The 12,280-nt window shown below is 40.9% G+C and overlaps 1 protein-coding gene across 1 annotated transcript in view; it reads right to left on the bottom strand.

Annotated features, from left to right (window-relative positions):
- Nucleotides 1-12,280, bottom strand: part of LOC126412316 (inter-alpha-trypsin inhibitor heavy chain H4-like) — a 190,428-nt gene that overhangs the window by 66,892 nt on the left and 111,256 nt on the right. Inside the window, exon 10 of the mRNA XM_050081878.1 lies at nucleotides 11,745-12,017. Coding sequence (XP_049937835.1) covers nucleotides 11,745-12,017 — 273 coding nt within the window. The remainder of the gene's footprint in view (nucleotides 1-11,744; nucleotides 12,018-12,280) is intronic.

The raw sequence follows: 12,280 nt of genomic DNA, 5'->3' as shown, positions 1-12,280 counted from the left end.
ATATAGATGTTCGCGGCCGTCGTTTGGCTTCGGACTAAGAGGTGCAAACATGGTTCTGCAGCGATCTGCAAACATTTTTCCATGAAAGCAAATACCCTTCTTGTCTCAAGAGTGGGATTAAAGTATTAACAGTTATGCCGATTACTTTTGAAGTAAAAAACAGTTTATTATCTTTTTTCCCTTCTGTACCATTTTCACGTGCCTGCTCCTTATTAACAGGAAGTGGAAAGAAGGCGAGGCTAAATGGTTTCAGGAAGGATGGGAAGAGATCGAAAAAGAAATGGTCGTCGTGTTAAGCACAGAGTAGGTAGGGATAGGTGGAAAGAGTACACTTAGGGCGCTTATAAGGAGGAGAACTTTTGTGATGGCGTGATTGAGGAAGCAATGTGAGTCGATATGGAACATATAGGGGATGCAGTATTAGTCAGAATTTATTGCAGATTTTGAAAGCTTGCGATCAAAGAACACAGAAGGGGCAGAAAACATGCCTTCTAAATTAGAACACAGAACTACTTAAACCTAACTAACCTAAGGACATCACACACATCCATGCCTGAGGCAGGATTCGAACCTGCGACCGTAACAGTCGCGCGGTTCCGGACTGGAGCGTCTGGAACCACTCGGCCACCGCGGTCGGCGGCAGATAAGTGCCAGAGCAGTCGCACAATAGACGAAAGTTGCTAAGAAAAATAATACACAAAAGAATGGAAAGGAAAAACGAGCATCTGTTAGATGACGATAAATTTCACATTCGCAAAGGTAAAGGCAGCAGAGAGGCAGTTTTGACATACCGCTTGATAATGAAAGCAAGACTAAAAATAAATAAATAAATAAATAAATAAAATAAAAAAATATAAAGACATGCTCAAAGGATTTGTCGACCTAGAAAAAGCGTTCACAGTGAAAAATAATGTAAGATGTTCGAAATTCTGAGAGAGCCAGAAGTAAGCTACAGGTAAGGTGGTGTAACATACAACATTTACAAGAACCAAGAGGGAACAATAAGACTGGAGGACGAAAAACGATGTGCTCGGATTAAAAAGGATGTAAGACAGGGATGCAGTCTCTTACCCCAACTGTTTAGTGTATACATCGAAGAATTAATTGCGGAAATAAAAGGAAGATTCAAGAGTGGGATTAGAATTCAGGTGAAAGGATATCAGTCTTAAGACATGAGAACTGGGGACAAAGACGTAGACGGAGTTAAGGAACTCTCCTATCTTGTAAGTAAAATAAAACTTGACTGACGAAGCAAGGAAGACATGGAAAGCAGATTAGAACAGGCAACTAGGACATTCCTGGCCAAGACAAGTCCGCTAATATCAACCATCGGACTCAATCTGAGGAAGAAATTTTTGAGAATGTAGATTTGGAGAACGGTATTGTACGGTAGTGAATCATAGACTGAGGGAAAACTGGAAAAGAAGAGAATCGAAGTGCTGTAGAAGTGTGTTGAAACTTAGATGGGCAGTAAGGTAAGGAATGAGGAGTTTCATCACAGTATAGCTGAACAAAGGAACATGGAAAATACTGTCAAGAAGAAGGAACAGGGTGGTAGGACACGTGTCAAGACGTCAGGGAGTAACTTTCATGGTGCCAGAGGGAACTAAAAAGGGTAAGAAAAGTAGAGGCAGATAGAGAATGGAGTACATACAATAGACAACTGAGGACGCAGGATTCGAGTGCTGCTCTGAGATGAAGAGGTTAGGGCAGGAGAGTAGTTCATAGCGGGCGGCATCAAATAGGTCAAGTGGCTGGTGTTAAAAACAAAGAACCTATTGCGATCAGGAAATTATTACGATTAACAGCTATTTATGTTAATGAAAGAATTATGTGGCATATTATAGAGCATTTTGTTCATTCTGGCATAAACGTTGGACCGTTTCCTATCAATTACTTTGTGCGCCATAGCGGCAACTTTTTGTTCTGTATATTTTGAGCGGGACAGAGCAACATCAAACAATTCTGCTAGAAAAATTATTACAGGCTCCTGAGACGCCATGTCTTGCATCTGCAATTTTAGGCTGAGCATCTGCAGCTGGACCACACGTTTTAAAAGTATGGGTAAGTATGGGAACAGAATCAGATTTATGAAGGTCATTTGCAGCGACGGAGTTACAAAATTAGAGAACGGAGCTAATACCACGTGATGGTTACTATTGTATGTCGTTTAAGATACGATTTCAACCAAAATCCTCAGGGTATGAAGGAGCAGAAACGTTTCTCGAAAGACGCTTTGAAGAAAACAGTAGGACCAAACGAGACAATAACTAGACTGAACCTAAAAAGCAGAATGTTCTCAAACACAATAACATGCTTTCTGAGAGAGACAGAAAACAACAAATAAGTGATTAATCATATAAGATCAATACACTACAATACTCTACAGCAGACTGCGAAAATAATGTGGTATCTGGGCTGTACTATTGCGTAATTTTCTGTGGTAGCATATTTTCCTCTCGAACAATTAACAGAGTAAACTCGCTTGTGAAATAGAATATTCCGTAAATCGAAGTATCAGTCTATGATTTACCGGTATTAATACAGAAATATCTTCATCGCGTGGACTCGCTTTTGAATTAATATTATTTTCAGCCTTCTTTTCGACGTACATTAATAGGATGAGAATAATTTTAACAGTTTCGAACGCGCAAATTATTGCTAATGGTACACATTAAACCTCAGAACTCTGTCCTAAGACTATCAGTTTAGAACTGATTTCCTGTAGAACTTGAATGATGCGTACGAACTACAATCCCCGATACAGGGAGCTTTAGAAGGTAAGGTAAAACATTAAGGAACAACAAATGATCATATGAAACATAATAGTTCTCAAGTTCAAGGAGGCGCATGCACCGGCGCAAACTCAAGCTTGCTTCTGAGTTTTGTGTACAGACCACTGCACGCAAGCACAGGACTCACCCCATACCAGACAGGGAGACAGGTGTCTACTTGCAAGTGGGGCAAGTACAGGACTCTTCCCATACCAGACAGGGAGACAGGTGTCTACTTGCAAGTGGGGCAAGTACAGGACTCTTCCCATACTACACAGGGAGACAGGTGTCTACTTGCAAGTGGGGCAAGTACAGGACTCATCCCATACCAGACAGGGAGACAGGTGTCTACTTACAAGTGGGGCAAGTACAGGACTCTTACCATACCAGAAAGGGAGACAGGTGTCTACTTACAAGTGGGGCAAGTACAGGTCTCTTCCCATACCAGACAGGGAGACAGGTGTCAACTTGCAAGTGGGGCAAGTACAGGTCTCTTCCCATACCAGACAGGGAGACAGGTGCCTACTTGCAAGTGGGGAAAGTACAGGACTCTTCCCATACCAGACAGGGAGACAGGTGTCTACTTGCAAGTGGGGCAAGTACAGGACTCATCCCATACCAGACAGGGAGACAGCTGTCTACTTGTATGTGGGGCAAGTACAGCCGCAAGGCGACTAGCCACAAGGCGCAGAGGTGTAAACGCACCTTACGAAATTTTGCCAGATGTCAAGGAAATGGTATGCGACTGATAAAAAGAGGCAGGAAGAACAGTATTCGAATCCAAGACCTTTCGTTCTGAAGGCTGTCACGTCAGTAGTGAGCCACGAAACGCGACAATGTTTAGTTATTTCTCATTGCGAAAGATTTTATTGTAGCGTTTATTATTATAAGCCAGTCCCCCAGCACCGTCTACAATATGAAGACGTCTGGGATGTTCGTGTAGAAATGAGTACAAGGGCCCTTGATGTGATGTTGGTAACACACAAGGTCGTGGAACGCCGAGACATGTCCAGGGTCGACGCGAAATAGTTTCACACCAGTATGTTAATTACACTGCTTCACAAGAAAGTGAAGCACGCAGAAGCGGATACAGAAATGAAATGAAAGCTAATGTGATGTTATTTTTGTGATTACTAAATAGATTGGGATTTACGAAAAACTTGGTAGTAGGAGCCCACTTATCCATATGACGTTGTACTCCCTCTGACCAGGACGCATGCACTGATTCCATTGGTAAGGGTGTCATAAAACCGTTGTATCGTCTCCTGGGACAAGCTGTACCACAATTGTTGTTATTGGTCCTTGATATCCTTGATAATGGCACTGAGACAGAGTTGACGTTCGAGCTGCTCCCCAAGTGTTCTGTCGGGGACAGGTCTGGGGATCTTACTGGCCACAGGAGTACCTCAAAGTCAAAGAGGCAGTTCATAGAGACACGTTCCATGTGCGGACGAGCAGTTTTGTGCTAAAAAGGCTACTGCTATACTGCCCTGTGGGGTGTAACACATGTGGACACAGGATGTCCCTGACGTACCGCTTTGCCGTCAGAGTTCCCTCGATCACTACCAGGACGACCAGAAGATATATCCGATGGCTGGTCACATCATGACCCCAGGAGTAACACCGCTGTGCCTCTCCAAAATATTGGAAGAATAAGAACTATTACGAGATCGCCGCCATACTCGACGACGATAGCAGGTTTAGTGCAGAAACGTGATTCATCGCTGAACAGAAAGCGACGCAGTTCATCAGCAGTCTGTGCTTCTAGGTCACAGCACCACTCCAAACGTGAGCGTTTATGTTTTGGTGTTAGTGGCAGCCTAGCATGCGACAGTAATTCCCTTGTCTGGCTGCTACTAGTCTCCGACCAAGGGGGCGAGATGAAACAGAATGTCGCAATGAAGCCATAGCTTTCTCATGGTTGGTAGGCGGAGGTGTGAATCGGTACCTTTGAACTTGGTGTGCAATATCTCGACCGTCTCTTTTCGTGATCGGTTCTGGTTAATCGGGATCCTGAAGACTTTTTGTCTACCTTCATATCCATATGTAGTCCAAAAACGGGACGTTATCGTATCGGTATGCCTAAAAAATGTGGATATTGCGTGATTCAACCAGCTCGTAAAATCCAGACCTACAATGACACCAATTTCAAAGTCTATCACGTGCTGATAACGTTGACTTATAACAGTACGTGGCCTCCGTCTCATCCACAGAGAACACCCAACATCTGAAGCTTTTCATGCCCTTTATATTCCTTAGCAGGCCTGGTAACAATAGCAGACATGAACAGCACTAATGCACTGTGGTAATGGTTCTATTTATCACAGAGAATTCAATATCTGCTTTGACATACGAGCATGTCTTCTGGGTACTTTTCATGCCAGGCTGTATACATGACGCTTTTCCTCTGAGTTTTGTTCAACTATCTGTTCAGATGAAACACGCGCACTTCCCAGCTCACCATGTTTATGAAATACTTTTAAAACTGTGAAATAAAAATACTTTTAAAACTCTGAAGGAAACCTTTGCTTCGAGCAAGTTGTCCAGTCCTGTGGCCTACTAGTCGCCTATTTCACTGCAACTGCTATACCCTTCACCTTCAACGATCTGCGTTGTACACTCACGTCTTGACCTGCCACTTTCATTCTTTACTTCTACCATCCAGTCAGCTACAGATTTCAGCAATGAGTCAAACTGTAATGTAGGCAAGCCTTCTAGCTCTTAGCTTTATTACGTTTTCGATGGGCACAGTTTTGGTTGGCTCGTTGCGCGATATCCTGTAGCATCACATTTGAAAATCTTCTTTCTTCCCCATTGTCCATATTTTGATCTCGTACAGAGATGTGCTCCTAACAAAGCCTTCAAGTTTCAAGGTTTACATTTTTATAGGTTACATATTCTTTATTTTGGCATTAGACCGCATTTGCCTTATGCAATCCTTCCTACTGTGGATTTTTTGCAACCCTCCTTCTTATTTGTTCTACCCAAGATAACAAAATTCTTCCTCACTCCACAGTCTCTTTAACATTTAGTCATCTGGCTGTGCACACCACACCCTTATTTTTCTTTATATCCATTCTGTACCCAACAGCTAACATTTCATTAAGCAACTGAAAGGATTGGTTAAGTTTTAGCGAGTACTACTTTGTCGACAACGATTCTCATCATGATGATTTTCTGTCCACGACAAACAACTCTCTAATCCAGAAGGATTCACTTCTTCGCTTCCCTCATTGCCTCTCAAAAACAGAAGACAGACGTCGGGGATGACAATGAGCAACCCTGCTTACACCGTTCTTAATTCTACTTTGTAAATTGTATTGTGTGTTCTTATTTTTCTGACATGGCCTAGATCTTGAAAGGAACGAAAAGTATGTCTAATCTAATCTTAGTCCCACTATTGGTCCTCATATATGTAAACGATCTTCTGTCTAATTTACAACAAGCAGAATTAGTTCTTTTTGCAGATGGCACTAGCAGTGTAATCGAACCAAGCGTATATCAACAGAAGAAATGGTAAATATGTTATTAAAAGGAGAAATGGCTGGTCTGCAGTTAATGGTCTCACACAGTTTCTCTAATAATAAGTGTAACACATGGTGAGTAAATAATAAATAGGGTGGAAACTTCAAAATTCTTGTGTGCTCATACTAACAATAATTCAAACTTGAAAAAATACTATTGAAACTTTTAAAACAACTTTCTTCAGCCATGGTCACACTTAGAATCATTGCAAAACTTGGGGAAATCTGTAAGCTGACAAGTTTGAATTTTTTATTCAGTAATGTCATGTGAAACAATGATCTGGGGCAACTCATCTTCAAGAAAGAAAAATTTTTGTAGCTCAAAAAATGTGCTGCAAGAGTAATATGTGGTGCTCATCCACAATCATCTTGTAGACGTCTCTTTAAGGAATTAGGCATTTTGAATACTGCTTCATAGTATATTTATTCCCTCATGAAGTTTGTTATCTATAATCCACTGCAGTTCAGTACAAACAATGACGAACATAATTCAATATTAGAAGAATACCATAGCATAAGAAGGGGTGCAAAATACAGAACCCAAAAGTTTTGATCACTAACCCAGTGATATAAAATATCAGACAGCAAAGTAAAATTTGAAAACAAACTGAAAAATTTTCTCCTTGATAGTTCTATTCCGTAGAAGAATTTCTATTATTGTAATGTGTGGTGAGCAGAATTACTGACTCACATGTGTAATATTTTTTAAAGATAAAGAACTCTTGTAAATGGCCAGTATGTAGCCATATTTACATATGAATTTGTTGTGGGAATGTAAAATGACTTGTTTCACATCGTTACATTCAACGACGCAATGATCCATGGAACATGAAACTAGCTAACTGACACCACTGTTCCCTGCTGTTCTGAGTTTTTGCGTCCTGGAGCCTCTACTACTCCGTCAAATAGCTCCTCAATTGGCATCACAAGGCTGAGTGAACCTTGGTAGGTCACCATTGCATTGTCTGTCATGAAATGGCCGTTGACATTTGTTTACTAATGTATCTTTATATTTCCGACGCATTTGGTACAAGACAGTTGTGGAATTTCGAGTCTATCTGATTTTCCCTTCGTAAAAATACCAAGGAAACCAAAACTACATACTTTTTACAATCTGATGGTACTTTCATCAGTTGGCCAAGACTCTAATGTGCCTGAAAGTTCCGCCAGTATTCTTTAAGAGCAACGGAATTTGCTGCAGAGAGCCATAAACATGTACCACGTCTGTATGTTCTGACTGTGTAAAATCTGCATTTGTACCAATTGCTAGTACAATAATCAGTCACCTATCGTATGACCACGACACATTTTCAGTTACTCACATTCTTATGTAATTATTGGCCTGAACAGACAGTTAATTTTGTACAATTAACTAGTTATATATTGTTCTTGCATTGGTTGTTGACCAGGGAATGTACACATGTGATTGGCTATGTAGTTGCAAATACATCTTTGATAAAAACAATCGTAAAAGGGTATACAATATCAATAAGCAGTACTTTTGGATACAAGGTCTCAATATAAATAAAATTATGTTCAAAACTTGTATTACATTTATATGATTTTCTTTGAACAGTACTTCATTATTAAACAAGAACAATATTTCATGTATCGAAACAACTGTTTTGGGAATTGTTGTTAATAGGTTTATAGAAAAGAGATATACATTTGTTTACAATGTCACAATAGCTTTTATGAGTGTAAATATATTATCAAATCATTTGTCATTCAAAATTGACCCTTGTTAAGGGAATCGAAAGCCTTATTGTAATATAGATTTTTATCTCTGTGCATGGGGGTTTTGTGGGGAAAATATTGTTTGTCTATGTGTTTGAGAACAGACGGGAAGAATTTGTGTGATGTATGATATCAAACTATCCTTTTTCCTATTGTTTCTATGTTATAGAAACTGCATTGAACAACGTTTGTCATGTACATACATTTTTAACTCTGTAAACCTAATACTATGCATTGTGGAGATAAAAACGTTTTGTTATTTTACAAACACTGCATTATTGAAATGCATAGAACAGAAAGGAAATGACAGATATAAAATGTCTTATGTATTACTGACTACTACAAATTTATTTAAATGCAGTCTTTGTTGAAATTCATTATGGGTCCAATTTTGAGTCAGTTATAGCTGAAAGTAGCTATGTATGAATTTTCTGTGGCGAAAGTGGTGGTGGTAACACTGCAAATGACGATACAGCAGTTAATTGAGCAGTTAAAAAACTCATGTTTAAATATGAAACTGCACCTATACTTAAAGATGCCAGCTTCTTCAGCAGTCAACAAAATAAATAATCATCTTATAGGACAGCTCAGCAAAATGCGACAAAATATTAGTTTTCAGTGCATTTTATAGTAAGTTACATTTTCATGCAGGATATATAAGGTGTAATTAAATTGCTGGGGATGTTATAAATTTCACTTAAGTACTAGTTAGTGTATAAATTGTATATTAGTTTTTACGAACCAGAGGAACGGAAGCTGCAGCATTCATAGAACATCAACATCCAAAATTCAACTGTGAATACAAAGAAGCAGATTTATTGCAACATATATATTCAGAGAACAGACACCTGGAATAAGGTTATGTTGGTAAGATATGATCCATGCTTTACTACTGAAATAAAATGAATTTTTTTGTGTTTTGGAAATTGCCAGAAGAGAGCAATGAATGTTTGGATCACCTTTAAGCAGTGCGGACCTTCAAACACCATACGTTAAGTATGAAAAGATGACTGAATTACCTGTGATCTAAGTATAATACTGTGGTGAGACATACAATAATAAATTTTGACATGTTCATGTTGTGATGATTTCCAATCATTAAAACTATTTATATGAAGTAGAAAAAAAAGGATATTTGTGAGAGTAACAACTCACATCATTAAATTTCCTGGCTTTGTTTTTACTAACGTGAAAAACACCGTTCCTCCATGGTCTGGAATCCATGTTAAACTGTAGATGCCCCTATGACTGAGCAAGTCAGTTCAAAGTTTGGAGTAAGGCGACAGCGTACTTCTTCCAATAGAACCATGTACACCAGGGCTTCACAACATACGTGTTCGCGGAGCAAGCTGTGAGCAGCAAGGTGCGAGCAAGGAGCAGCGCGAGCACACTACCCCCACTACCAGACCAGAGCGGAGAGTGGGGAGAGTCACGTGGGGCACACAACAGCTGCCGCCAGTCAATGTAAATCCGCGGCCACCTGCAGGGATAAAGGAGAATGTACAGGTGCCACATAATTTTATTAGCTTAGTGTATGCCTCTACATTCGTATTAATTTGTGAGCTGTTGCACAATAAAAGATGTCACTGAAGTGTGGGATTCTCGGTTATCTTGTACTTTTTGCTCTTTACAATTGCGTCTATGTTTGGAGTAATTGTTCTTGTGCATTGTTGGCGCAGCGTGCCGTTTAAATTTCGATCAGACAATGCGTTCCTCAGGCGCGTCTCGTTACATTTCATTGCAGAGAACAATTGTTCACAAACATACGTGAAACCGAACATTGATATTATTGTAGCCGCCAATTTGTGCAAACGAGGAAATCTATCCTGAGGGAAGTGTCTGTAGAATTCCAAAATGTTTTTCTTGTTCTGAAATTTGTCTCTGTATTCTCTGTCACACTGGAGGTCAATAATTTCTAGTTGCAGCTCAGGATGAATCTCTTCAATATTCGCTGAATATGGAGAGGAGAACAGATCAAAATCACTGTCTAGTGCTGTCAGATCTTGAAAGCGTTGATGAAATTCTTCCTTAAGGGCAACTAAACTATGTGAATAACGTTCACAGTCTTTGTGAACATCTTGCACGGATGATAATTTAGAAAAATGAGCTAGATTTCCTGTTTCCAGTTAACTCAACCAAAGCGTCAATTTCGATCTATGAAATGAGTAATTAACAGATCTTTACCTTGTAGTGAAATGTTCAAAGCATTCAGATGGCTAGTTAAATCTGCTAAGAACGCGAGATCACATTTCCATGAAGGCTCTTTCAATTCAGGAACACACATGTTATTTATTTCCATGAACGTACTTATCCCATCTAATAGGCAAAAAAATCGATTTAATAATTCGCCACGATTAAGCCAGCGGACCTCGCTGTAATAAGGCAGGCTGCCATACTGGCTTTCATGCTCAAGAAAGCTTTTAAATTGCCTGTGTTGTAGCCCATGCTTCCTTATATAATTGGTTGTACGCACAACAACACTCATCACATATTTTAGAGTGATACTCTTTGCACATAAGTTCTCCTGGTGGATCACAAAGTGAACGCCCCTTATTTCATTCAGCACGGTCAGTTTTTGCATTTTCTCCTTCAACAGCGCAACGAAACCTGACTTTTTTCCTGTCATCGCTGGTGCACAGTCTGTAGACACTGAAACTAAAGAATTCCACGACAATCCTATATTTTCAACACTTTCTTCAACACTACTTAAAATATCACCTCCGGTTGTAGTGTCCTGCATGGCTACTACATCGAGGAGCTCCTCCCTCACCTGAAGCTCTCTATTAACACCTCTAATAAATATGGCAAGCTGCGCTGTTCCGGTGATATCAACACTTTCGTCCAGAGCCAGACAATGCGCCATAAAATCTTTACAGATATTTGCAAGCTGGCTCTGGACGTCGTCTGCCATGTCCTGTATGCGTCGCATAATGGTCATGTTAGATAACGGCACAATCCGAAAATGTTCAACTTGAGATGGACTCAAATGTTCCGCTGCAACTACCAAACATACTTTTATTAAATCGCCATAGTGAAGGGGCGCAGGGATTTTGCTAAAAGCAAAGCGGTTTTGTAACTCACTCTGAGAGCTGCCTCAGTTGATTTTTCTTCGTCGTCCAGATCTTCTTCGGATAGCTTTCTTTGAAGTTCAATAACTTCCTGTGCACGATCTGGTCCATCACATTTTCCACTTCCGTAGTCTTTCGCGTGGTACGACACATATTGTCGCTGCAAAGTAAATTTCCTAAAAGAATTCAGCGTTTTGTGACATACTAAACATTTTGCAACACCATCTTTTTCTGTAAACAGATACAGTTCCTCCCAATGGGGGTTGAACTGCGAAAGCATGGTTGGGGTTACACAATGGCGATTTGACATGATTCTTAACCAGCGAAGTGACTGTTAGAGCTGATAGTAGTACTTTAAACGTTACACAGTCGGCGCGAATTCAATAGGCACGCTGCGGCCCTATTCAAACGTGCGCGCGCATTTCCCCTCCCTCCCCTCCCTCACTGCTCCGAGACCTTGCACCTGCTCGCGAGCACGTGCCTGAGCAGACGCGAGTACTCGCGCTCAAAACCGGCCAGTTGTTAAGCCCTGATGTACACAGTAGGAACACAATGTGCTGCTTAAACCAACCTTTGTGTTGATTGCAGCTTTACCTTAATGGAGATGAAGGCTAAATACAGGCTCTCTGCAGCACACTCACCTTCAGAGCGACTTCCTTGGCCCTGTCCTTGAGTGTCTGGTTGGGGCTGGCGGCGTCCATGTCCAGCAGCTGTCGCACAGTGAGGAAGGCCCAGAGGCGCTCCCCAGAGGAGGCCTTCTCCAGCCTGGCAGGTGACCTGTAGCGCTGGCGGCCCTCCCCCAACACCACGGGCTCCAGCAGTGGCGCTGCAGGCTGCAGTCTACCAGACACCACCAGCTCGCTGCCGCGGAACAGCGTCGGGAACCTGGTCCGCGTCAGGGTCTCCTCCTCCACCTGCAAAGCACACACTCTGTACCAGACAAAAATTCAAAGTGAAGTCCGATAGCTCTGTAACAGACAAATTTAGTTTTGTGTTCTAGCCTCTGTTCTTGAAGTACTGGATTCCTGTCGATGAAATGTATGTTGTAACAGGATGCTGGAAGTAAACAGAGACTTCTGAATAAAGACCTGTTATGTCATGTCTAACCAGGAGACAAAGGCCACCCTCTTCGATTTCCTTCATACTTATTCTACTTCAAGGTCAGTGCTTGGGTATC

Source organism: Schistocerca serialis, chromosome 1 (genome assembly GCF_023864345.2).
Source record: "Schistocerca serialis cubense isolate TAMUIC-IGC-003099 chromosome 1, iqSchSeri2.2, whole genome shotgun sequence".
In the NCBI taxonomy this organism is placed as follows: domain Eukaryota; kingdom Metazoa; phylum Arthropoda; class Insecta; order Orthoptera; family Acrididae; genus Schistocerca; species Schistocerca serialis.
Note: the sequence above shows the minus strand (reverse complement) of the source record. Positions and strands in the feature narration are given on the sequence as shown.